Source organism: Hemicordylus capensis, chromosome 10, assembly GCF_027244095.1.
Source record: "Hemicordylus capensis ecotype Gifberg chromosome 10, rHemCap1.1.pri, whole genome shotgun sequence".
Taxonomy (NCBI): Eukaryota; Metazoa; Chordata; class Lepidosauria; order Squamata; family Cordylidae; genus Hemicordylus; species Hemicordylus capensis.
This window is the reverse complement of record NC_069666.1, coordinates 26,013,640-26,041,222: the sequence shown is the minus strand read 5'-3', so window position 1 is coordinate 26,041,222 and position 27,583 is coordinate 26,013,640. Positions and strand designations below refer to the sequence as shown.

At 48.5% G+C, this 27,583-nt stretch overlaps 1 protein-coding gene across 5 annotated transcripts in view; it reads left to right on the top strand.

Annotated features, from left to right (window-relative positions):
* Window positions 1-26,758, top strand: part of APBA2 (amyloid beta precursor protein binding family A member 2) — a 162,756-nt gene extending 135,998 nt beyond the window's left edge. For all 5 annotated transcript variants that reach the window (XM_053273174.1, XM_053273175.1, XM_053273171.1 and 2 more), the window contains 5 exons: window positions 1,232-1,411; window positions 7,313-7,525; window positions 11,217-11,336; window positions 22,521-22,661; window positions 25,312-26,758. In XM_053273174.1, coding sequence (XP_053129149.1) covers window positions 1,232-1,411; window positions 7,313-7,525; window positions 11,217-11,336; window positions 22,521-22,661; window positions 25,312-25,383 — 726 coding nt within the window. In that variant the 3' untranslated portion in view covers window positions 25,384-26,758. The remainder of the gene's footprint in view (window positions 1-1,231; window positions 1,412-7,312; window positions 7,526-11,216; window positions 11,337-22,520; window positions 22,662-25,311) is intronic.
* Window positions 26,759-27,583: the final 825 nt, after the last annotated feature.

Sequence of the window (27,583 nt, the reverse complement as noted above, 5' to 3'; positions counted from 1 at the left end):
CTAACTTGATGGATGAGTGGATGGCAGCGCAGTGTATTAATGCAGGCGGCCCTGTGAATAGTTCTCCTCTCTAAAACAAGCTTACAGCCCCAGGTTGCTCTGCAGTAGTCTCAGCAAGGCTGTGTCAAGCTCACTGAAAGGAATGTGTGGAAGATCGTTGCCTGGTCTTCCTCTGAATATTCAAGAGATTCAGCAGCCTCATATGCCTGCAGTTTCTTTCATAGCTCATCTGAGAGCAAGTCTTAAAAACATAAGAAAAGCCCTGCTGGATTAGACTGAAGGTTCATCTAAATCAGGGGTTCTCCACCTTGGGTCCTGGACTTGTTGCTGGACTACAACTCCCATCATCCCTAGCCACAATGACCTGTGGCCACTCCTCTTAGTGGCCAGTCATATGTGCTGGGCATTAAGGTTAGGTAATTTCACAGAAGATAGGTCTATGGATGGCTACTAAGGATAACTAAATAGAACCTCCAGGTTCAGGCGCAGTATACCTTGGAATGCCAAGTGCCAGGGACAAAGAGGAAGGGCTGTTGCCTTGATGCCCTGCATCTGGTTGGCCACTTTGAGAAAGAGAATGCCGAATTAGGTTTGGTCTGATCCAGCAGAGCTCTCCTTCGATTTTTATGAAGCTAGCCTTTGCAGCCAGTGTCATGGTCTGTGTCTTTTCCCCTGCATCCCTGTAATACTGCAAGGCGTCACATGACTCTCCTGAACTGGCGCTGGGTTGTTTCCCATTCTTCACTACAGGAAAAGCGAGCCTCTTCCCAGAGGCAGCTGGGGCTCAGTTGGTGGCTGACGTCCAGAGCAGTGGTGTGCTTGCGGAACGAGCAAATTTGGACCAGCCCAAGAGGTTAACTCAGGTGCCATAAGAAATTAGGGCTTGTGGGATTGTGCTATAGCACCCTTGCACAAATGAGGCATGCTGCAGCTGTGCAATTGTTGTGCTACCACAAGCATGCTTGTGTGATGCAGCACTTGTTAGGAACATAGGAAGCGGCCATATACCGAGTCAGACCCTTGGTCCCTCTAGTACCAGTTGGAGTGTCTGTTCTGGACTTAGCTCAGTCAGCTAACGCAGCAGTTGGCACTAGTGCAGCGCCCTCCTGCCAGGGCTCTGTTGCTCTGGATGCCGGCCACTCTCACTCGCCTGAGGTTAACTGCCTCCCAACACACCAAGTGCACGCAAACCTCCGAGCAGTGCTCATCACAAGGGCTTTTTCTTCTGCAGGCCCAGCTGATTGCCCAGTCGATTGGCCAAGCCTTCAGTGTGGCCTACCAGGAGTTCCTCCGAGCCAATGGAATCAACCCGGAGGATCTTAGCCAGAAGGAGTACAGCGACATCATCAATACCCAGGAAATGTATAACGACGATCTTATCCATTTCTCCAACTCGGAGAACTGCAAAGAGGTGATTTTTTCCTGCTACTCCGTGTGTGTGTGTGTGTGTGTGTGTGTGTGTGTGTGTGTGTGTGAGAGAGAGAGAGAGAGAGAGAGAGAGAGAGAGAGCAAATTCCTATACTTTGAAGATTCCTTTCTCCTGTTTATTAGTGATGTACATGCTGAGAACTCATGTGGAGCTTTAAAAATTCATTTGCAAACATATTTTTAATTATGGACAGCACTAGGGTAAAATTAAGCCCTGTGAGTTTTGGAGTTTTAAAGAAGTTGTTCATTTTGTTTCTTCTTCATCCCGAAAATTCATGTTTTCACACGAAACATGCAGGGGTGAAGGACACCTTCAAACAGGTTGGTGGTGTGTGTGTGTGTGTGTGTGTGTGTGTGTGTGTGTGTGTTCGTGCACATGCCCATTAATAAGAGTTATTGATATAAGGAGCAGGATGGCAGGCAGGGTTAGTAAATTTGAAAACTGGCTTTGTAAATTTTTATTTTTTTCATGTGCAGTTCTGATCTTTCCCTGCTTGCATCTCTAGTGCGCCATTGGAGATATGTTGTCTTGCTCTGGGCACCACACTTGAGGCAGAACATTAATACACTGCATTAGGTTCAGAGGAGGGAGATGAAGATGCTGAGAGGTCTGGAAACCGAGTCCTATGAGAAACCGCTGAAGGAGTTGGAGAAGAAGAGGGGCAATAAGATGTCTGTCTTCAAATCTCTGTAGGAGATTTGTCCTAGAGAAGCAGACGTTTTCTCTATGGCTTCTGAGGACTGTATGGGTTGAAATCACAAGGGAGCAGATTTAGGCTGGACATTGGGAGGAATTTCCCAACTGCAAAGGCTGTTAGACAGTGGAACAGCCTGCCTCATGCAGGGGTGGGCTCTCCTTCGCTGGAGGTGTTCAGACAGAGGCTGGATGGCCGTTTGCCAGGGATCCAGTAGTGCACAGATCCCCAGCCTGTGGTCCTCTAGATGCTGTTGGACTACAACTCTCATCATCCCCAGCCACAATAAATTTTAGCCGGGGATGATGGGAGTTGTAGTCCAGCAACATCTGGAGGACCCCAGGTTGGGAACCCCTGCTGTTGCAGTTTCCTCCTCTGAGCAGAGAGAGGGTTGGATTAGAAGACCTCCAGGGTCCCTTCCAGTTCTAACACTTTTTTCTTTCTGGGTATTGTTTTCCTCATGAAAATCCAGCCCACCCCCAGCAGCTGTTTGCCCCCAAAGTGATGCTTTGCTGTAGATGTTGCAAGCCCCATGGCTGCTTTTGTGGCTGGGCTTTGGATTTGTGCCATGTTTTTCCTGCACCCTCGATTGATGGCAGTGGGTGCTGGACTCCAGCTGTGGGCTAATCAACACCAAAAAGGAGCAGGATTGTTGCCCTCTGTGCCTGTTCATAGGAAACGCATCTTGCAAACTCCCTTCTCCTGCATTTTGACAGGGTTGGCTGACTGTATACGCTTCTGCAAAGCTCTTTGCATTTCCAAAGGTGAGGGATCGATCCATGGGTACCACTGCCCTGTATTTGTCCTTTAGGACAACACGATCCTTCCCATCTTGTTCTTTCCATTTAAGATACGGAAAGAAGCTTTCCCCAAGGTTATGCCCTTGAGCTAGGCGGCATTCCTCTGGGATGCTTGCAAATGAATATATCAGTTAGAAAATGAACCAGCAGGAGCAGTGAAGCACAGGGATCTGGCCCCAGATTGGGCATTCTTACTTATTAGCTGGCCCTGCTCTTCTGCACCCTAGTTAAGAACATAAGAACAGCCCTGCTGGATCAGGCCCAAGGCAGCCCATCCAGTCCAGCATCCTGTTTCTCACAGTGGCCCACCAGATGCCGCTGGAAGCCCACAGGCAGGAGTTGGAAGAGGCATACCCTCCCTCCTGCTGTTGCTTCCCTGGAACTGGCACTCAGAGGCATCCTGCCTTTGAGGCTGGAGGTGGCCTATAGCCCTCGGACTAGTAGCCGTTGATAGACTGCATCTCTGTGAAGTTATCCAAACCCCTCTTCAAGCCATCCAGGTTGTCGGCTGCCACCACATCTCGTTCGGCTCCCTGCCCTGCCTCCCCGCTCTTTAAGCCGCCCCCTGACATCCGGGATGGCAGCAGAGGTGTTAGAACCTTCCCCATTCCCTCCCACAACACAACACTTCCTCTCCCCCCACCCGTCTCTCTCTCTCTTCCCTTCTGGCCTGCATGGATGGCCCTCAGTGTGCTCTTCCGCCCTCACTGTCCTCTTCACAAGGAGACTGGGCAAGGCGACGGAGGCTGCTGCCCAACGTCTCTTCTTCTTTCTTCCTTGTTGCTGCCATCCAGTGCTGCCTCCTCCTCGGCCCGTCCTCCTCCTGCTCCTCCTCCGTCTGCCGCTCAGCCCTACTCCGTGGCTTCTCTTTCCCCTGGACAACTCTCGCGAGATGTGCCACGTGCCACGGGATGTGTGACACCCGCCCAAAGGCTTTTAAATATATAGATGCTTGCTAGGATGATGCTTCTCCCACTCACGCATATGTGTCACACAGTCATGACTGAAAACACAGAGCGTGTCGGTAATCCATGTAAGAGGTGGTGATACACCTGACACAGTTTGCACCTTCAAAGGCGAGACACAGATACGCCTCCTCCTCCTCCTCCTCCTCGTTGGATTTCATGTTACAAGATGCTCGTTCTCATGGTTAAAACAAAACCAAGAGTGTCAGATCTCACCTTTTAAAGAAAATAGACCTGTTTGGGGGCTCCGGTGTGGAAGGAAGGCAGTCCTCACTTGGAAGCTTCAGGCCGGTGGGAGTTGCTCCCCTGTGGCCCGTGCGGAGAGCGCATGGCCGTAGCCCACTTAGGGAGGAGGATAGCGCAGGCTGCATTTATGCCTCTTGTCCCCCATGGCCCTGATGAGGTCTCTGGGTCCCTGGGAGTCTGGCCTGCAGCAGCGGCGGCTCATCCCAAAGGGCCAGCGGGGTGCGGAAGAAGCCAGCTTGGGTGGCTCCTCTTTTCTCCACACTGCCTGCAGGCTGCTCATTTGTCAGGTGGAGCAGCGCAGCTCTTGGGCGGGGCGGGAGAGAGAGAGGAGGCACCTGAGCTGCCTCCTATGGTGCCCCCCTGGACCGTTAGGACAACCCACGACCGTTGGTCTGGTACCCCACGCAGGAGAGAGGTGCCATCTGCTTGGGAGCAGCTACTCCTGGAAAGATGGAGGTTTCCCTGTTGAACACAGTGCAAGGCTCTGGATAGAATATAAACCAAACTGCTTTCTCCCCAGGCAGTCCAGCTTCTCTCCCTCACCAACCCCTCCAAAAAGCAGAATCCTGTGTCGGGTCTAAATTATGCAAATTGGACACATTTGCATAATTCCTTTTCGTTTGCCTAGTGTTTCCTGGGGTTTTTGCTGTCTTGCATAATTTATTTCTGATTTGACTAGTCGGGGTTAAAAGCAACTGAGGCCAATGGAGCCCTGCACCCAACCCCTAGAAGCCTTTCTCGGCTGCGGCCTCTCCAAAGCAGCCGCCGGCTGTGAACTTCCAAGCATGTCTGCACATTTCTCATAATGGCTGGATAGGAGAGAGAGAGAGAGAGAGAGAGAGAGAGAGAGAGAGAGAGAGAGAGAGAGAACATAAGAACAGCCCTGCTGGATCAGGCTCACCGCTCAATTGAGGTTGACACCCCTGAGTTAGAGTCTCCCTTGAATGAAAGCAAAGCTGCTATTATTATTTCTTGTTTACACAGTCAGACAGGTGTTATTGACTGGTTTGTTTTATCCAGACATCGAGTCCTTCCCAAGGACCTGGGATGCCAGAATTTTATCATCAATATTGTTGGTTATTATAGATATCGTCACAAAATATAGGCTGTTCCATTATTATTATTATTATTACATTTATATCCCGCTCTTCCTCCAAGGAGCCCAGAGCGGTGTACTACATACTTGAGTTTCTCTTTCACAACAACCCTGTGAAGTAGGTTAGGCTGAGAGAGAAGTGGCTGGCCCAGAGTCACCCAGCTAGTTTCGTGGCTGAATGGGGATTTGAACTCAGGTCTCCCTGGTCCTAGTCCAGCACTCTAACCACTACACCATGCTGGCTCTCCAGTCTTCAGTGCTTTCTCTGTGACTTCTCAGGGTCAGACTTCATCTGACTTTAACATTGTGATGCTGCCAGGGAGGGAACTTGGAGCCTTCTGCATGCAAGCCTACAGATGCTCTTCCCAGAGCAGCCCCATCCCAGAGGAGAATATCTTCCAGTGCTCACATGTAGTCTCCCATTCAAAAGCAAACCAGGGTGGACCCTGCTTAGCAGAGGGGACCATTCACGCTGGCTGCCACAAGACCAGCTCTCCTCCATGTCTGCCCCTCTCCAAACCCCAGGCCAAAGCTATTTGCTCTGGAGGAGGAGGGACAAGCAGCACCCACCTTGACCAGCTTGTTGTGGGCTCCTGTTGCATTTGGAAACCAGTGACCCTTGCCTGCTGCGTGGGAGTGCTGGGAACAGGGGGTTCAAACGAATTCTGGAAAGTCATTTTGTCGGTGAAAACGCTTAAATGAGAAATAAATGTCAAAACCCCTGCCTTGCTGGGAAATAAGTGATTTTATCTCCCCGGCAGCTGGAGCTGAATGTAAGCAGAACATTTAGAGGTGAAATGCAGCCAAGGTGAATGGAAGGGAAGCTGAAAATCAACAAGCCAAGTGGAAATTGGATTTTAAATCAACACTGGGGAAAGTGTAAATAAATTGTACTTTACTGAGTCACAGGGAGGAGAGAAACCCGGCGGTGCATTCTGGACACAGCCACGGACCTCAGTGAAGGGTGTAGAGCTATTGACAAGCGTGTTGCAAACAAGACCTGCTTCAGAGTCGTCACAGAGAAAATGGCAAAGGAGAACAAATTGAGAGAGGAAATGTTGCAGACGGGAGCAGGGTAACCTTCCGGAGAGCATCGTGGTCCACGAGAGCCTTGGTCCAAATGCTGGCAGAAGCAGGGCTGTGCATTTGGAGAGGGGACCACCCCAGCCCAGCATCTCTCCATCCTGATCCCTGCCCCGTGCAGTGTTTGGTTTTCCTCTTACACCTGAGGAGGCCTACTTCGGACATGGTGCTCAGTGAGTTTGTGCCCGACCTGGAGAGGTGCTATGAGCACCCTCTAGGCTGGGCTATAGAAGCCACTGCTGGAGGGGTTGCCCCTTTGTGGGGGCTTCGTGCCTTTTAGGGATGAACTCAGAGATACCCTGTTCTACTGTCTGCCCCTGCAAACTGGGCGAAAAGGAACCTTTCCGAGTGAGGGCTCTCCTGTATTTAGCAGGGGGAGAGCAACTGACCCTATTCAGCCTTGGGGCTGAGGATGATGGGAGTTGTAGTCCAGCAACTTCTGTGGGCCCCAGGCTGAGAAGGACCCTCACTCTGTAGGAAGACCCACCTTCTGCCTTTGCCATTCTTTCTTTGTTGATTTTCGGGCCCTAATATCCTGAAGTTTCTATCCTCTGGAATGGCCAGCTGCTTTTGAACATTCTTAGGGTTTGCTCTTTGGGACAAGTCACCATCTTCTCATTGCTTCTGCTATTTAAACTGCGTTGTGAACTTCTTTTTGTTGAAAAGTGGTCTATACATATTCTGAATGGATAATACAATTCATATTTTGTTTTATTGCTTTTAGCATTTCTTCACACCACCCTGGTATCTCTTTAAGACATAACAAACATTTGTTTGTTTAATTGATTAATTAATTCATTGAAAGCTCCATAGAGTAACTAAGCTGCAAAACCTTTTTATAAACTGCAATTCAGATCATGTCACAAGCAAATAACTGGTTACTGCAGAAGGAATGTTCTTCCTGTTTTATGGAAGAAATGGTTGTATTTTTAATGGAATCTCTTTCGAACTTCCACAAGTGTTCCCTGATGTCTCTAAATTATGTATTTTCTCTTTCAGCTGCAAATAGCCAAACAGAAGGGGGAGATTCTTGGCGTGGTGATCGTGGAGTCCGGGTGGGGGTCCATTCTACCCACGGTCATCCTGGCCAACATGATGAACGGAGGCCCTGCGGCCCGCTCAGGAAAGCTCAGCATCGGGGACCAGATCATGTCCATCAATGGGACCAGTCTGGTGGGGCTTCCTCTGGCAACGTGTCAAGGAATCATCAAGGTACTCCTTCCTCTTCCAGTTGGATCACTTTGCCAGGAGCATTTCCAGATGGGGCTTTTAGCTCGCTTCTCCTCTGGAATAGAAGGTGTGTGTTCACAGATCGGCCAGATTTACCCCCAAAGTCCCTGCAAGCTATCGGGGCGCACTCTTAAGGCCATTGGAGCTAACAGGCATCCCCACAGTGAATGACATAAATGATGTCAAAGCATGACTTGTCCCCTTCACTAAGCTGGGTCCGCCCTGTTTGCATTTCAAAGGGAGACATGTGTGAGCACTGTAAGATGTTCCCCTAAGCGGATGGAGCCACTCTGGGAAGAGCATCTGCAGGTTTGCATGCAGAAGGTTCCAAGTTGCCTCCCTGTGGCATCTCCAAAACAGGGCTGAGAGAGACTCCTGCCTGAAACCTTGGGAAAAGCTGCTGCCAGTCAGTGTACAATCCTGAGCTAGATGGACCAAGGGTATAAGCCACCTTCCTATGTTCCTATGTGTTGAGTGAAGAAGTACTCTTGTGTGTCCTGAAACTATGTACAGCCAATCCATTTCATTCAGTGACCCCGAGTTGTGAGACAGGGAGAAAAGCGTATCTGTCTGCACTTTCTCTGTGTGAAAACAAGGAGGATACACGGACCAAGGAACAAAACATATACTGGAAAGTATATATACCGTGTATAGGAGTCTATTCACACACACACAAAGGATAAATTAAACATATGTTGTGAAATACACAATTACAAAGAAATGGCCTGTGTTCTAGACCCCAAAAAGTATAGCTGAAGGTAAATTATACCCATAGTCCTTTAACATGTGAATATATAGTTCTTCCAGATCTTTTCTTTTCTTTTGCTGGTTCTTATTCAGGTTGTAGCTCCAAAAGTTACTCAAAAATCTTCCAGAACTGTATCCTTGCAAGTTCTGTTTCTAATGGTAGCTTTTAACAAATGTTGCTCCTTCTGATAGATGCTCCTTGTCCAAGTCATACCCAACAGGTATCCTAGGTAATTTTTACCTGTTTCCTCCTGCTTGAGCAGGACTTCATCAGGAGAAGTGAGCTGAATACACAATAATACATGTATCATTTTAACAAGAAAATACCTTCAACAAATTGTATTAACTCAAAGGGTTAGAAAAAAAAAATTTAGTTGTTACTCACATTTATTGCTTCCGAAGTGACACTGCACTTGCCAGTGGTTTCTAAATTAGAAATCCTACTGGATACCAAGTTGTACTGGCTTCAAATAGTACAGATAACGCTTAATATATCCTACAGCGTCTGCCAGATGTTTTCACTCCCCTTTGATCAAAAGGGATGTGCTTCATTATCCAATCTCGTCTAAATGACCAATTATATTTATGTGCGTGTGTGAGGAAACAGCAATGCTAAGCTTTCAAAGAAGTCGTGGACCTGTTGTCCCATTTAAATTCCCAATTATACAAATACAAATACAGTGGACCCTCGACTTACGAACTACTCGACATCCGATGTTTTCGACTTACGAACGACAAAAATGGCCGCACGCTTACGAATTTTTCGAGCTACAAACGGAAACTGTTGGTGGTTTAGATGCAGTTTCCTCGACTTACGAATTTTTAGATGCGGCTTACTCGACTTACGAATTTTTTTAAACCTCCGTGGGTGCGCTTTTCGACTTACGAAATTTTCGACCTCCGAACGTGCATTCGGAACGGATTAACTTCGTAAGTCGAGGGACCACTGTACAATATGGAACCAAAACATAGCTTGTGTAAATGCTTATCAAAAATATGTGAAATAGTCCCATTCCCCAAAGAGGAGAGACTTTACTCATTTAAAGGGGATGTTCATCACTCTTGTGTGAATGTTAAATCTCACCCCCCTAAAAAAACCCCATTCCACATCCAAAACTCTAAATAGGGCCAGGATAAAAAAATAGCAAATTGTGCCTATAGATAACTGGAAAAGTCATTGACCTGATTTAGACCAAAAGGCTCCAAAGTCTGGAACTGATGTATATAAAATGCCTCCCTCTGTAGGAGGTCAGTTTTGATATTTGCATAGGAAAATTCTTTTTGTTTATATCTATAGATGACAAAGAATTCAAAATCATTAAAGGAGTGCCCTACCTGCATGAAATGATTAACCATGGGGCATTCCAAATTTTGGTTCCTAAAGCGAGAGCGATGTTCCAAAATGCGGGCTCTGACAGTTCTGGTTGTTCTTTCTCTATGCCATTTATAATTTTATAAACGTCTGTGTGGCATGCGCACACACACACACACACACACACACAGAGAATGATATTTAATCTGTTTAGCTTTATTAATCTTTTATTTTACATTGTGTCTATTTTATTAATGTCGTGAGCTGCCCCAAGCAGTAGTGTACTGGAGGGGTGGGGTATAAATATTTTAAATAAATGCATTCATATTTATAAGCCACCTCTTCCAAGCAATACTGCTTGGGGCGGTTCACAACAGTCTCACATCTTCCCAAATGTTTTAGCCTTTTTTCTTGGGGAAAGTGCCCCAACTCTCTGATGATTTTGGTTTTCCTTCCTTGTGCCTTGCTAGTGCTATGCATCTTACTACAAGTGAAAGTGATTGTGGAAAGACTGAATGAGTTTTTGCAGCCTCTGATTTCATGGCTAGTTGTCATGGCATTGTTGTGAGTCTAGTAAATAAAAATAAATAAATAAAATAGTAGGTAGATTGACAATTGACTAATTCCTTTAGCCAAATGTCCGTTGAAATCAGGTTGAAGCAATAAAAAAGCTACAAGTGCACCAACAGAAAACTATGCAGCAATAAGTTAAAATACATACAGCAGTGCAGTTAGATAAAATATACCAGTTGAAACAAGGAAAATCCAAATTGCTTGCATCAAATTAACTCCAGTGAAGTGAGCTGCAAGGACTTCATAGATGCCCTCAAAGTGGGGTGAGAATGTTAATATTTTGTATGCAGGAGGAGCAAGGCCTTCTCGGTGGTGGCACCGTCATTATTGGTGGCACCGTCATTTCTGTGGCGGCTTCTTGGACCCTTTGTTGTAACTCCAGGTTAAATCAAGGCTTTTTCTGTTGGATCAGGGAAAATGTTTTTCTGCTGCTTGACTTTGGGCATGCTAGGCTGTGTTATGAGAGGAGGCTGTTGTGGATCATTTCCAGCTGGCTGATGGGCTTTTCATTTTGATATCACACTGCCCAGTATTGGTTTCTTTGGGGTTTTATTTTGTTCTGATGTATTGTGATTTTGATTGGTTTTTATAATTTTACTGTGTGTTTTTGTTTGTTTGTTAGCTGCCTTGATTTGGTAACGGAAAAGGGTTATAATAGGAACATAGGAAGCTGCCATATACTGAGTCAGACCATAGGTCCATCTAGCTCAGTATTGTTTTCAAAGACTGGCAGCAGCTTCTCCCAGGTTGCAGGCAGGAATCTCTCTCAGTCCTGTCTTGGAGATGCCAGATACTCCTCCCAGAGCAGCCCCATCCCCTAAGGGGAATACCTTATAGTGCTCACACATGTAGTCACACATCCAAATGCAAACTAAAGGCAGACCCTACTTAGCAAAAGGGACAATTCATGCTTGCTACCATACGAAGGAATTTAAAAAGCCAATGACAGCAGCTGAAGCAGTTGACCTTGGAAACGCATGCACCTGATTCTAAATTAATTTCTATAGTAAAGAACTTGCTAAGGCTGAGAATCTCTTTCAGGGTCTTAAGAACCAGACCCAAGTGAAGCTGAACATCGTTAGCTGCCCTCCGGTCACCACTGTCTTGATCAAGCGGCCCGATCTGAAATACCAGCTGGGCTTCAGCGTACAGAACGGAATTGTAAGTTTGTTCTTTTACTGATGGTTGGATCTGGATAATGCTTTCCCTGCCCCAAACTGGGTGGATAAGCGCCACGGGGGTTTTGTGCCACATCCACACATGTGTTTGAGTTGCTTGGAGACTGCAGCAAGGGACAATTTATATGTCTGAATGGACCATCACAGACGGAACCTTCATCCCTTGTCATATCACTTCAAATGTGGTGTTTTTCAGTGGAATCCGTTCACGTGTGTAGTTTGCGCAACATCAAGTGAGCAAACTACTCCATATGTGAAACAAACCTATATCACTTGCATTGGTCTTTGCAGCAATTCTCCAACTGGGCTTGGACTGATGACTGGCTGAATAAATTAATAAATTGATGATGATGATAAACATTGATAAAGTATGTTGAAATGCTGCTTTTCAACCAAAAAATTCCCAAGGCAGTTTACGTAGCCCTCGTGACTGGGGATAATGAGAGTTGTAGACCAACACTAAGTGTGTGCACAAACTGCGGTTCGAACACTAGCTCAGGCCCGAACTGGTTCGGACAAAGTTCGAACCGGTTTGGCGCTGTGGGGAGCGGGAGCTTTAAGAAAGCAGAGAGCAGGTCCTTACAGCATCCTGCTGGGGTGGTGCTCGAACTAAGTATCCCCGTGTGGTGCCAGCATGCACATGGCATCTGCGCATGTGCCATGTGCATGCTGGTGCCATGCCGGGGAACTTGGGCTGAGCGTCACCCCGGCAGAATGCTGCATGGGGTGGCAGAAAGCAGGTAAGGACCTGCTCTCTGCTTTCTTAAAGCTCCCGCTCCCCTCACCGCAGCAGGTGCTCAGATATGTTTGAACCTGCTTGAACGTGTTTGTGCACACCCTTATCCAACATCACGTGGGGACCCAAGTTTGAGTACCCCTGGATTACTGGTTTTGAATGCTGATGTGGGAGGAATGCATATGTACACTGAATATCAAGGAGAAGAACTTCCAGCGTGTTTCTCCCCAAATTGCTTCTGAGTTAGTTTCCTGCAAAGTCGTGGCCCGTTTACCTGTACTTTGGTACCATCTAGTGGCAATTAGACTGTACTCACAACCGGCCAAACCACCGTAGCCTTTTGTGCCTGCTAGTTTGCTTCTTGGAGCATACGGTTTGCTAAGCACGTCTCTCGAAGTGGCCCAAGGCTGCTTCGTGTCCATCTGTGTGGGTGGCACCAGGCCCATGCAGAGCTTTGGCCAAAGGCTTTGTACAGGCCTCCTAGCTACATTTGAGCTGGTGCCTGCTCATGACCTCACCAGTGCCTGAAACTTGGCTGGTGAAGCCTTTTCGGTTGTGGCCCCTCAGCTTTGGAATGCCCTCCCAAAAGAAGTTTGTCATGCTCTTTTCCTTGGGTTTTTTTTTTAAAAAACATAACAGCTGAAGATCCATCAGCTGAATAGAGACACTCTGTAATGTCTTATCTGCAGCTTATATATGGTGGGTTTTTAAATTTGAATTTGGTTTTAACTGGGTCCTGTTTTTAGTAATTTTATTAATATAATTATGTGTGTTTGGGGAGGGGGGGTTGTGAATATAGACCCCCCCCCTGTTATTTCCCATCTTCTGTTGATTGGTATGATATGATGAGAATCTGCAGAAGCCAATGGAATTGGGAGGTGGGGGAGGGTGGCTTGATGAAGGAGCTTTGCTGGACAAGTCTTTGTCTTGGGCGTGATTAGCAGGGAAACGAGCTGCAAAAGGAGAACTCACATAATTGCCAAATCAAGGTGATTGTTCTGCAGTCAGGCAGCCTGGGTGGCGTCTGGAGGAGAGATGTGAGTCACTGCAGAACCTTGAGATCTCCTTGCAGGCTGGCATCTTGGATTTCACGGCTCATGTCTTCGTTGGCAACACTGATTAAGGAATTATTTTGCAAGGGTGGCTGACGTTTTAGACTGACAGGAGTGGCTTAGGGCGCTGGTTTTTATACTCCCAAACTGATTTCTCTGACAAGGGGTGCCGATGCATCTGCTGTCGCCTGCAAGTTACAGGAGCTCTGGGGTCTGTGGAAGGGCGGGTTTGCAGTGCATCACTACTGACTGGATTTGATAAAACTTCACCGCAGCCCCATGCAAAGAGGTGGTGCGTCCGAACACACGCCCAGCGTTTCCTAGGCACATAGGAAGTGGCCTTCTACTGAGTCAGACCCTTGGTCCGTCTAGCTCATCATCATCATCAGTTTTATTACGGCCATTGGCCAGCAAAGCGTCTAGCTCAGTATTGCCTACACAGATTGGCAGCGACTTTTCCAAAGTTGGAGGAAGGAGTCCCTCTCAGCCCTATCTGGAGATGCCAGGGAGGGAACTGGGAATCTGCAGATGCTCTTCCCAGAGCGGCCCCATCCCCTAAGGGGAATCTCTTACACTGCTCACATGTGGTCTCCTATTCAAATGCAACCAGGGTGGACCCTGCTTATCAAAGGGGACAATTCATGCTTGCTACCACAGGACCAGCTCTCCTCCCCTGTCAGCATTTGGAGCTCCATGTTTTGTGAGCTGGACCTCAGTGACTTTCTGGGAATTTTGCTCACTTAGACTGACCTTCACCTTGAAGGAACCTCGGGTTCCCCGGAAGACAGTTTGGAGACTGCTAGTTTAGGGATTCTTTGAATGAAGCAGCACCTTTTCAGAGGCCCAGGCAAGACAGATGCAAGGAGGAAAGAGCCTCTGCAGAAGTGGCATCACACCCATTTTGAAAGAGCTGCACTGGCTACCAGTTTGTTTCCGGGTCCAATTCAAGGTGCTGGTTTTGACCTTTAAAGCCTTTAACGGTTTGGGCCCGGGATACCTGAGGGACCCCCTGCTCCCAAGGGTTGCTGCCCGCTTGATGAGGTCGTCTGAGGGGGCTCTGCTCTGGGTGCCGACAATGAGGGAGGCTCGATTATCGTGCATGCGGGACAGGGCCTTCTCTGTTGCTGCCCCAGACTCTGGAATGCTGTCCCGGTGACTATCCACTCCTCGGTCTCCATCACAGCTTTTAGAAAAATTGTAAAATCTTGGCTTTTTGCCCAGGCATTTATTTGATTCTCTGCTGCTGCTCTTTATAGTCTGTGTTGCTTTTATGCTTTTGTTTGAAATTTTTAATCAGATTGGTTTAATATTTTTCCCCACTTAATATTTTAATTGTGTCTTTGTTACCATCTTGTGTTTAAATTTTTTGCTGTAAACCGCCTTGGGATTGCTTTAATGAAAGGCAGTATATAAATTCAACAATAAAAATTTATTTATTTATTTTATTGTTGAATTTATATATATTATATATTTATAAGTGGAGCCCCTGAATAAGTAAGGCGCCCCATACTTGCCCGTGTTTCATTTAGGGACAAGTGGGCCACCCGTGGGGCCCTTTCTGCCTTCAGGTTTTGCAGGAAGGTCTAATATCCAACTCTGTCAGTTGCTACCAGTTCCCCTGACCCACGCGAATGGAATGGGTTGCTCCTCATGGCTAGAGTGAGCAACAGGAAGTTGAAGAGAGAGGTTTGCATGAGGTTGCAATAACCCTTTGTTGAAGAGAGAGGCTGCAATAGCCTTTTTCTTTCTAGTGTTGGAGTTTTTCGGTTTTTTCTTTCCAACAAGCTGCACAAATATCTCTCCTGCTCTTGCCTTCGCTCCCCAATGCCAGAGCGGTTTGTGCCCAAGTCAAGAGAGGCCAGGCATTCCTCACAGGTGGGGAACGCCTCAGCACAACTGCCGCACGTGGTGCACTTGTTTCCTGCACCCAGCACGGGGCTCCCCGGCCTGCTTCTTCAGGGGGTTCTGTGACCGCTACTTGCCTGTCTTCCGCAGGTCTTCAGTGGGCTCTGCTGCTGCACACCCAGCAAGCCCGAGCCACGTTTCTGAGGCCGCAGATCTGCAAAGCCCAGGGTGGCCAGCCAAAGCACTGCTGCTCTTGGGGGACTGCCGTGCATTGTGGGTGGGGATGGTAGCCCAGCAACATAGGAAGCTGCCTTGTGTCAGACCATTGGGTCAGTATTGGCGACTCTATGCTGACTGGCAGTGGCTCTCTCTCTGCCCTACCTGGAGGTGCCCGGGAGTGAACCTAGGACCTTCTGCATCCAGGCATGCAGGTGTGCTTACACTGAGCTGGGGCCTGTCCCAGAAGAGGACTCTTTCTCTGTGTGCTCACTGTTACCCATCCAAATGCAAACCAAGGCAGAGCCTGCTTAGCAAAAGCTAAGCATGCTCACTACCACAAAACCAACTCTCCTCCTTAATAATAATAATTATAATAAGTATTATTATTTATAGTAAATAATATGCAAATACACAATACAAAAATGTCTGTTTTTCATTGCTGAAAATGCTTCAGCTACATCATTTCAGTAGTCTGTACAACACTCTTGTAAGGTAGAACAGTATTATAATCAGCCTCATATCTCAGGTGATGGGCTGAGAGACTATTAGCAGTGTGCCCAAATGTCAAACCAGAAGTGATTTGAGAGAGCCGGGAGTCAAAACTCCTGCAATTTGGGCGTGTGTGTGTGTAGCTAATTAGCCACATTTCTGGAGGAGGTTTAATCCTTTCCCCTGTGCACCCCCTCTCCAAGTTGCTCTCTGTTCCCCTGAGAAAGGTGGGAGGTGAAAATCTGATGTGCAGTGAGCAGCAGCTGAAAGTCAGCTTGGGGACCCACCTTTCCACCGGTCTCCATTCCTGTGTCAGCATGCAGGGGGTCCACGTGTTGGAGCTGGCAGGTGATGTCAGCATTTCTGTGCATGTCACCCCAAAGCGGACACACCCAGCCTCACTTTTCCGCCTGGCTGTTCTCACTGGCCTCGTTGTGCTGGCCCGTTTTGCAATTGACACGAAAAGGCTCCGGGTCCCTGAATTCCCCCTCCCCATCTTTGCCAGTGCACGTGGCAGGGCCTGATGGGGGGAACAGCCAGCAATTGCAAGCCGCTTGTGATCTCCTTGAAGCCGGTGACGGGAATCTACATCTGCAACCCAGCAGCAGCAGCAGCAGCTGGGCCGGGGAGAGACTCTTGACAGGGAAGCTCGGGGCCTTTCCTGCTAGCCGGCCGGCCAGCTGGGTTCAGCTCACATCGGCAAGCTGCAGTCGGATGCTGCTTCCTGGGGCTGGAAGTGACGAGTTGGTACTTGTCATCTGCAGCTGCTGCTTTGCCTGGGCTGCCTCTCGCTGACCTGGAAATAACTCGGGTCCTCTGGTGCTCGTTGGGAGGAGGAACAGGGTTGGCAGCTGAGCCGGAGTCTGCTTCTCCGCAAATGGCTCACTTAGGAGCTGGCCGGACGTTTGCCGGAACCGACCGTGAGTGGGGCAGAGGCCGAGACTGATAGACACCCCTGCCTCCTGCCCCCTTCCTTCTAGGCTGTGTTTCATTGAGAGCAGCTTGCTCTGCTAGTTCCCCACCTTGGGTCCAAAGGCGGGGGATGATGGGAGTTGTAGTCCAGCCACATCTGGGGACTCAAGGTGCGGGGAACCCTTGCACTAGCGTCCGTGCTTACTTGGGAAGTCAGGGTATATGCCCTCTGCCCCCATGTGCTCAGTGAACACGAGGAGAGGAGAATGGAGTTGTGATTGCGGGCTAGGCCCTCCGTTCATGTCAGCAGCCCCCATGCCCTCTCTGGCCGGAAGGGGCATGCTTGCAAATGGGTGGGAGATCATGGGCCCGGCCCTATGGCCCCTACTTGAGGAGCCCTTCCCCCAGTGAGTGGCTGCCGGTTATGATTGCGCAGGGGTGAAGGGGAGACAGGCTGCTGCTCCAGAGAACTGTTTGGCAGTGGAACAGCCTGCCTCATGAAGGAGTGGCTTCTCGTGTGCTGGAGGTTCCCGCACAGAGGCTGGGGCTGCAGCAGATCTTTGGACTAGCAGAGAGAGACCCAAGGGGCTAACATTCAGCTCTCCTGATTATCTGCTTCCTGTCCTTGTTGGCGACCTCGTTGCCAGGCCCAGTTCTCTTGGGGCAGTGCGCAGCAAGCAGAGCTGGTCTGGTGGCATTCATTCATTCATTCATTCATTCATTTGAAACATCTAATATACTGCCCACTCCAAAGATTCTGGGCGATGCACAAAAACATGCAAACAAGGCAACATTAAAAATTACATTCTAAATTAAAAACTAAAGTAACTAACAAATAGAGTAAATTACAGGGCAAAAGCCTGGCGAAAAAGAAAAGTCTTCAGTGGAGATTTGAAGATCAGTAAGGAAAGGGCTAAATGAATCTGGAGGGGAAGAGAGTTCCAGAGAAGTGGGGCAGCAACCAACAAGGCCCTTTCGCGGGTCCGAGAGCCCTGAATCTCTTGGAAATCAAGGACTGACAAGAGAGACATCTGAGATGATCTAACTGGATGGGATGTAACTGGATGGGAGAAGCGGGTCTGTAGGTAGACAGGCACCAAGCCCCGCAAGGCTTTGAAGGTCAGAACCAGGACCTTAAATTGAACTTGGAAGTTAATAGGCAACCAGTGTAATGACTGCAGGAGAAGTGTTACCGTCATATTTTCTGGCACCCATGAGGAGGCACCCTGGACCCGTTGTAGCTTCCCGATCGTCCTAACTAGATGTTAGCGTTGCAAAATGTTCCCCTTCAGGGATGGGGCTGTAGCTGTGATAGAGCATCTGCTTTGCATGCAGAAGGTCCCCGGTTCAATCCCTGGCAGCGTCTCCCGGTAGGGCTGGGAGAGACGCCTGCCTGGAACCTTGGAGAGCCGCTGCCAGTCAGTGTAGACAATCCTGAGCTAGATGGAGTCTGGTGTGATTCAGTACAAAGCAGCTTCCTATGTTCCTATAATTAATAGAGCAGGGAGAGATACTCCTGGCTTGTCTGAGGTGGGAGGAGAGCTGGTCTGGTGGCAGCAAGCAGGACTTGTCCCCTTAGCTAAGCAGGCTCCACCCTGGTTGCATCTGAATGGGAGACTATGTGCCTGAGCACTGGGAGACATTCCCCTCAGAGGACGGGGAAAAGCACCTGCCTGCTTGCATGCAGAAGTAAGAAGCCCATTGCTGTGACCAGAGGTCATAGCATAGCATAACATAGAAGGGAAAAAAATACAACATACCGAAAAGTTACATCAGTTAGGTTGAACTGAAACCAAAGCTCCGTTTAGGAATGTGTAAATTCCTTTCTGAGTTTAAAAGAACGTATCGCCAAGGTGGCAACTTGATAGCTGACATAGGGAACCACATCGTCAAAAAAGAGAGATCAGACGTTCTCCTCTGAACTACTTAAATGAGTTCCCTCCGTGGCAGCATCTCCAAGACAGGGCTGAGAAAGAGACTCCTGCCTGTGACCGTGGAGAAGCCGCTGCCAGTCAGTGAAGGCAATACTGAGCTAGATGGCCCTGGGGTCTGACTCGCTATAGGGTGGCTCCCTATGTTTTTATGATGTAGAGACTGTCTCAAGACCAGGTTTTTGAGCAGGGCGTCACTTCCAGACCCAGCATCTTGTAGGCCGCATCACGATGGCTTCCTAATCGCCTCTGTTAAGCTCAGCATGCTGTGAAGGGATGCAGGGCTGGGGCATGGACCTTGCTTCCTTCCACCAGGACCACGTCCACCCCTAAAGAGCATCCCTTGGCGAAATGGGGTTGTCTCATCCGTCATGGACCGGTTGTTTTTAAGAATGTACTTGCTGGAGGCTAGGTTACATCCTGGTTTGTGGTGGTGTTGTTTTAAATAGAGATACAGGACTTCTGTGCCCATGTCGAGACCTATTCCCATCGCACCCGCTTGTGTGCTAATCTCTAGGTGCATCTCGGGGGCAACAAATGGCATGAAAGTGAAATGGAAGCAGTGAGTGAAGAGAGACAGGTGGAAGTGGATGTTTCCCGGCAAGGATGAGCGCCCAAGACATTCAGCAGCATTTCAGAGCATGCCGTTAGAAAAGTAGCTATTGGCTGGTGCCTGTGTCGTCACCAATACGAGCCCCTTCTCTCCAATGCTCAACCCAGTCTGGCACCCATCACTTTAGGAAAAAAAGAAGAAAAGTGGGGTGGAGACAAATTTCCTAAAGCATTGCAGGAGGGAGGGAAGGAAAAGATGGAGCAATACTTTGCATGACCCATAATTAATCCGCGGTATTTGTTGCCACAGCGTTGGTGATGACTGGTAGCTTAGATCAGGGATTCTCAACCTTGGGTCCCCCGATGTTGTTGGACTTCAACTCCCATAATCCCCAGCCCCAGTGGCCTTTGTTGGGGTTTATGGAAGTTGAAGTCCAAGAACAAACGGGGGCCCAAGGTTGAGAATCCCTGGTTAGATGGCTTTATAAGGGGATTAGACAAATGCATGGAGACAGAGGTCTGTCAACCGTGGCTGTGAGCCCTGAGGGCTGTATGGAACCTCCATTTTCAGAGGCAGTCTATCACTAAATACCTGGTGCTGACCCCCTGTGGGAAGCTGGATGTCAGCAGAGGTGCTCTTACCCCTGGACTTCTGGGCCAAAGTCCAGGACCTCCACACGCCCTCCCTCGGGGGCCCCTAATCCTCTTTAGTCTGGCTGGCTGGTGTAGTCCTTGCGCTGTGTCAGACGCAGGGGCGTAGCAAGATTGGAGTGGGCCCAGAGACAAGATTTTAAAATGCCCCCCCTCACTGAAGTAAAGAAAGCTCACAGGTCTTAACACTCACATCACTTTTGGAGGATGAATACAGCTGAGGGAAGCCCGGGTGGGTGCGTAGCTGGGGGAGTCAGTCATGTGACTTGCCTCTGGGAGGGGCCAAGGCAGTGGGCCCCCAGACAACTGTCTCCCCTTGCCCTATTATAGTTACGCCCCTGGCCAGATGGCTGAGCATGACCTCTGCTTTGGAGACCAAGGGGGGAAAGATATGTGGGATGAGAAGATGTTAAGTTTCGTATCAGAGTGTTTCTGCTAGTGCATATTTGCATAAATATACCTGTCAGGGGTGTCGCTATAATTGAGTGGATGGGTTCAAAGAACCCGGGGGCCCCAGCTCCACCCCTCCCTCTTTGCCCCATTATCTCCCTCACTCGAAGGGGCTACTGGGGAGGAGGGAACACGGGCCCCCTCTCCCCTCACTACACCTGTTTTACATTCTTGAGAGTTCAGTTGTTGTTTGCACCCTCAAGAGCCCACGTGTTGAAAATACTGCATGTGTCGTGTGTGTGTGTGTGCGGGTAGAGGGATGATGCTTAACTTGCAGCGTGGTGGTGAGCTCCAAAGGCCGTTAGGTCCATGCTCCAAAATGACCAAGGTGCACCTCTGGCTGCCAGACAAGATGCTCTACTGATCCAGCAAAGCCACCTCGTGAGCAGCTGGCTGAGTCGGCATTTGATGGTAGGGTGTCAATGCCGTTTTCAGGGCAGGGCTCGTGTTGTGGGGCATGCGCCCACTGGGCCCAGGGCTCAAATGTGGCCTCTCCCTTCCGGGCTAGCTCGTTATTGCTTGACTACATTAATCAGTGAGGAGCAGTTGGCCTGTGGATTCTGCTGCAGTTATGCCGGCCGACTGGAAAGCTGGATAGCAGCACAAATGCTCCGGAGCCCAGTGTGGAGTAGTCTTGGCCCTACTGGACTGCTGAAGAAATTTAACTACTAGTTGGGAGGGTTTGAGGAGGTGGGCCCAAAGGAGGTGGTTTCTCGGAATTCCCGAGGCACAAGAGGAATTGTGTGCACCACACAGAGGAGGGCGAGCCAAATGCTGAATTATTCCCTTTGCTAAGCAGGGTCTGCCTTGGTTTGCACTGGAATGGGTGACTTGTGAGCACTGTTTGCTGTAAGATATTCCCTTTGTGGTGGTGGTGGGGGTAGCTTAGTGGTAGAGCATGGGCCTTGCATGCAGATACTCCCAGGTTCAGTCCCTGGCAGCATCTCCAGGTAGGGCTGGGAAAGACCCCTGTCTGAAACCTTGGAGAGCTGCTGCCAGTCAGAGTAGGCACGTTTGACCCAGATGGACCAATGGTCTGACTAAGGCAGTTTCCTATGGCTGGCTTCATGAAGCTGTGCCTGGGTCAATGGTGGCAGGAGCACCTCAAGCCTGCCAGTTTTGGTGGCCATGGCCTTCTTCGGGCCATTAACTTTCCCATGGAAATGTGCCTGTGACATCACAGCATTCACGGATGCATTCTGGGGCGGCTGCCAGGACTTAGTCCCGTGAAGACCAACAGTGCTTGGCAGTAGGGATGTGCACGGAACCGCCCTGCCGTTAGGAAGACTGTGCACCGTTAGTAACATCCCTGCTTAGTAAGACCGTGTGGGCACGTGCAGGCGCATCAGCAACTTCCGGTCTTGTGTGACACCCTTCCTGTGGAGGGCGTCTCTCTCTCTCTCTCTCTCTCTCTCTCTCTCTCTCTCTCTCTCTCTCACACACACACACACACACACACACACACACCCCGCCATGCACCAGGGAATGATTTGAGGTTGAGCTGCCTCTCATTTCAGGCAAGGCAACTACAATGGTGGCTAGCAGGAGCCATTCAACGTGAAACGTGGCCGCACTTGTGTGGCCAGGGCTGCTGCTGGCTGAGGGCTGGCTTTTTGGAGCAAAGTTTGCAAAGGGGCGCCTGGCCCTCTGCATGTTCCCAATATCCTCTTGGTGCCTCCAAGCTTTGGGGCGAGTTCTGTGAGTTCCAGCCATCATGCCAACGTTGCCCACCTGTGAAAAGTATTGTGCATAATGGGTGAGAGAGAATATGGCGAGAAGGAAGAACACCCTTTCTCCCAGCTCTTCTGTGGTAGAGCAAAACTACCAGAACAGTATGTCTTTCTCTAGTACCATGAAATGACTTGCATTGTCCACAATTTACAAAACCTTTTTAAAAATAATTTTTAAAAACTATGCTTTTTTTAACCACTATTCAGTCTCATTTAAGATTTCTTGACTTCATGAGCTGAGCTTCAGTGGGGGAGGAGGGGGACCCATTTTAAAATCTTGTCTCTGGGCCCACTCCAGCGTTGCTACGCCCCTACAGCTGATGTTGGACTCCAACTCCCATCATCCCCAGTGGCCAATGGTAATGATGACAGGAGTTTTCATCCAACATTATTTGGGGAGCCCTGACTTGGCAACTGTAGGTGTATCCTTGAAATGTTGGACTAACTGTGCTTCCATGGGCATTCTCAAGAAAGAGGTGGGAATGGCTGGATCCAGCGAACATTTCTAAGTGAGAAGGGCGGTGACAAAAGCAGCCCGTTGTTTCTACTGGACAGCACCACATCGGTCTGTGTTCACTGACTGTGATTCTCTCCTGCCAGATTTGCAGTCTGATGAGAGGCGGGATAGCAGAGAGAGGCGGCGTTAGAGTTGGCCACCGAATCATCGAAATCAATGGCCAAAGTGTTGTGGCCACTGCTCATGAGAAGATTGTGCAGGCCTTGTCCAACTCTGTCGGGGAGGTGAGTCTTCCCGGGTGGGATTTTTTTATCGTCATTAAAGGATGGTAATACGCTTCGTTGCCGGCCGTGGGAAGAAGAAGAAAAGCCTTTGTGTTCTAAAAGAGCAGATCCCAACCTTGGTGTTAGATATGTTGAACCGTTGCGTGAATCTGCAGTTAGCTTTCACTCAGTACACTGAAGTACGTGGGATCTGCCAAGCTGTGGTATCGGCTAGTGTTACTCAGTGTGGTTTGCTGCTCAATGGAAATGCTTTGTTAAGAGCTCTCTGTCTGTCTAGACTTATTCGATACAGGTGGGCCTCGTTATTCATGGCGGTTCGGTTCGGGGCCTACAGTTCGGTTCGGGGCCTACAGAATAACAAAGCATTATGTCAATGAGGATTGCGGGGGGCTTCTGGAGTCTCAGGAAATGGCTTGAAGGAGAGTGCACCACCGTGTGCCTTGGCCCCCTCAGATGTTATGCGCTCTCTCTCTCTAGCTGCACCCCACCCCACCCCTCCAGGAATGCATAAAATACAGTGTAGTGCAGTACCATAAGATCAAAGAATCCTCACCCTGTTGTTGTCATCGTCCAGCACATAGCATTTTATTTATTTAATGTATATACCCCCTGACTCCCAAAGCTCTAGGCATGAACCCCAGGCCTCTTCACGTGTCAGGTTGTCCAGGGAGGCTTCACAGCATGCGAGACCATTCACACACGCACCCAAGGGTTGCCTCGCCCCGCAAAGATCGCGTCCAGCTCTTTAGAGGCATCACAGCATCAGAGACAGGTCAAGTAATTACCCCTGCTAACTTGGCAAAGAGGCACCTTTTAATGTGGTGATTCTCTTTTATTTAGCGGGGGGGGAGTAACTGGCCCTGTCCACCCCCAGCACAGGACCTCCCGTGACTGTTGCTGGTGTCGGTCATGTTTCGTTTTAGAATGTGAGCCCTTTTGGGGACCAGGAGCCATCTTATTTGTTTGTTATTTCTCTGTGTAAACCACCCTGAGCCATTTTTGGAAGGGCGGTATAGAAATAGAATGAAGTAGAAGAATTAGTAGTAGTAGTAGTTCAAGTGCAACTTGAGAAAAACCCAACATCTCCCGCCACAATGGCCAACATCATCTGAGGAGCAAAGGTTTGGAACCCTTCGATCCCCAAAGGAAGCAGCACCAACCCAATCTTCCCAGCATGTTACGCCCAGTTCTCCAGAAAAACCTTGTACATTTGGAATTTTGATACACAGATTATTAGTCTTTGGTATTAGGGGATAAATTAATCAGGGACCTCAGTGGAGTCATATTTATTTATTTGTTTGTTTATTCATTCATTCATTCATTCATTCATTCGATTTTTAGACCGCCCTTACAAAATAGCTCAGGGTGGTTCACAAACATCAAAGACCCTTAAACACAATTTAAGAGCACTGGAAGGCCAGGCCGAACAGGTAGGTCTTTAGAGCTCTCCTAAATTCCAATAAAGAATTCAAATTACGGATGTCTGCAGGGAGGCAGATATGAAAAAGTACATTCATCTTCTGTTACCAGTATGTTCTGTTGAATTGATAGTTGTCTGAAGAGATCAGCCTTGTGAAAATACACATTAAATGTTTGAAGCCGATTCCTCAGCATCTGGAGAGAAACGAGTGAGATCTGCAAGGGGCATTTGACATGAAAAACCCTTACAGTTTGGGGCCATGCAAATTTTAGAGGCCCCTTCATCTCCTATGTTCCATTCAGAGCGTGGTGGGAATAAATAGAGAAAAACAATACCTTATACCCTCCTCTGAACTCCTTGGAGGAAAATTGGCACACAATGTAATAATAAAAATCAATATGCTATTTTAGAGCCATCATCTGATTGAATACTTTACATCTTAGACTAAACCTCATTTAATTAGTCAAATGATGGAGTAAACGTGCATATGAGTAAAAACAACAGGTCATTTTAGGAAAAGAAGCATAATTTTTCATGTGTCACAGCAGGCATACTCTTAGAAGACTTCTTCTCTCTCCGCTCTCATAGAGGAGGGGGAATTCCTTTTCTAATTTATATAGATCGAATCCAGACATAGGTCCATTGAAATTAATGGGACTTGTTATAGCAGCTTGTTTGGTTTATTTTAATAGTGCCAAGTCATAATTAACTTAGCCTGGATCCTGCCTTTTATGTAAAGGTAAAGGGTATCATCAAGTCGGTGTTGACTCCTGGCTCCCACAGAGCCCTGAGGTTGTATTTGGTAGAATACAGGAGGGGTTTACCATGGCCATCTCCCGTGCAGTAGGAGATGGCCTTTCAGCATCTTCCTATATGGCTGCTGCCCAATAGAGGTGTTTCCCATAGTCTGCGAAACATACCAATGGGGATTCGAACCAGCAACTTGATTTGCAGATGCTAATCAAGTCATTTCCCTGCTGCGCCATGAGGTGGCTGCCTTTTATTTACCTGTATTGGAAATAATAATAAACAAAGGAAAGGTCTGCTGCTTGATAAAACTGAGGCCCGTTTTTAGTCAATCAAAATGTTCTTCACTGCTTAAGCGAAGCAATGGCATGTTGCAGCAAAGTGACTGCTGAAAGGGACAGGAAATTTGGCAACAGCCTCTCTCTGTTGTCTCTTCTAGATGCTCTTAAATGCCATTAACTCTCTCGTAAAATGCATTGACAGATTCATATGAAGACCATGCCGGCCGCCATGTTCAGGCTGCTAACCGGACAGGAGACGCCGCTGTACATCTAATCCAACGCTGCAGCTCCCACCGAAAGAACTGACCGATCCCACCCATGCTAGAACCTTCAAGAGGAATTTTGTATTTTGTAGGAATTGAAAGGGTTTGAACCAGGTCGTTGATCTTCTGGAAACTCAACGGATCCAGCTTCTTTGCCTTTTTCTTAGTTTCTCTCTTTTTTAAGCATTCTGTTGCCAAAAGATGAAGCTGTTACTATGGACAATAGCCAATGACACCATCTTTCTAACACTTAGGAGTATTTTGCAACATCGTCCACAACCCCTTTTCTTACAAGCATAGGGTGTCATCCACCAGGAACGTCTCCCACACAAGCCCCACGGCCGCGACTCTGCATGGTGGGGGGCCCTTCAGTTGGGGCAGTGGGGCTTGCACCGTTGTCCTTTCCAGTGGATTGTGCTTGTAACATTTATTTAAACATTAATGTGGCATGTCTGTCATGTGTACATGTCTGCCACTCTTAAATAGCGTGGCAAAGGTGAATGTGTGAATGCCACACTTTGACTGCAGCATCCAACCTGCTGGGCGCGAGCTGACCGATTGTGAAGTGACCAAGAATGTATGCAAAAATTCTAGGGGGTTGGGGGCGGGGGAGACAAGCTACTGTCGTCATTGGTATCCTTATTGACATGTGTCATGTGTTAATGAGTTTTGATGAGCTGTGACTTAAGTGTGAAACAGGAACAAGGGGAATAGGGGGGAGGGGGTGGCGATGGGGCAGGAGAAACTTTTCTAACACAAAATAAAGAATTGCCACAATATGGATACTGGATATTTATTTAGATGAAATATGTGTATGTTTTGGAGACGGAAGTGTTTTAATGACGGAAATCGATCTTACAGAGTTGCTGTTGGTCTGTTTTGCACTGGGCGTACCGTACATGGGATTCCTAGCGCCATATCCCACAACTTTCCATATCACTCCTTGATTTAACGTGAGTTTACTAGGGGGAAGCCATGCTTTAAAATAGACATTTTTTAAAAACAAGTTTCATCTTTTTATTTTCCGAGCCAGCGTGAGGTCTGAATGTAAACCGTGGCGGCAAACGGGGAGTCAACGCCATCAACAGTATTAGAATTTGTGGAGATGATAAACCAAGTAATAGTGATGTTGTGTTCATTATGAGATAAATGTCAACTGATGTAACTTCTGTCTTGATTTCTTCCCCTCTTTCTCTCTCGACTTTTGGCCAAGGCCTTGAAGAAAATACACTGTGACTAAAAGAAGCCTTATTATACAGTAACAAGAAGCTTTAGGATTACTGTACTTCAAGGAGTAATGACACCATACATAGATCTCTGTTGCATGCAGGTGACCCTAGGAGAGAACTAATCTAGACTCACTAATAAATTTGGAGTAATAAAGCACCTTGGCTGCTTTGGTTTGTTTTGCACCACCCAGGAGGCTGCGGGCAAGCCCTGCCTTCGCCTTGCACGGCTGCCGTCCAGCTTTTGCCTCTTTCAGTGGAATGTGTACAGGCTTGCGGCCAAAACGCTTGAAACGGGGGGCTGGGTGCAGCAGCACTGCGGGGGAGACTGCAGCCCCCGCCCCTTGCTTCACCTCTCAATGCCGCTGCAGAGAACGTGAGCAACTGTCCACCGTTTAGCCTCTTCCCGAGAAACTCGGAACGGCCTGCCGTCGCAGGAGCCGAACTTTGCAGTCGAAGCTACTTTGCTTCCACTGGAGGTCACTGTAGCTTCACACTAAAAAGGGCTGAAAAGCACTTGCTGAAGAGGCTGGCTTGTGGCAGATTTCTCGGCTAAGGTTGCTGCTCCTCCCTACACGGTCTCGGGGCTGCGTCTGTCAGTGAGAGAGCATAACGGCCAAGGAGCAAGAGATACCAACTCAGGGCGGTGACGTCTGTGGGCCAAGGAGGAGGCCAGCATTCCACTCACACACAACTTCCAAAACCCAACACGAACAAATACTAAGAGCTCGCAGTGACACAGGCAGTGCCTCCTTCCTAGGATGGACCCTGCAGGCCAGGCCTGCCGTGTGCTCAGTCCCAACCTGGTCCATAACGCCTGGGTGGGACGGCAGTGTGGGCTCTGCAATCGGAGTTGTGTCATTTTTTCTGGCTGGGCACCCTGGGAACACCCCCCTGCCATGGGCAAGAGATTTGTGTTTCTCCAGGGACCCAGCCTGTATTCCCTACTCTGTGTTACTGCACCAAATCAGGAAAAACAGGCAGT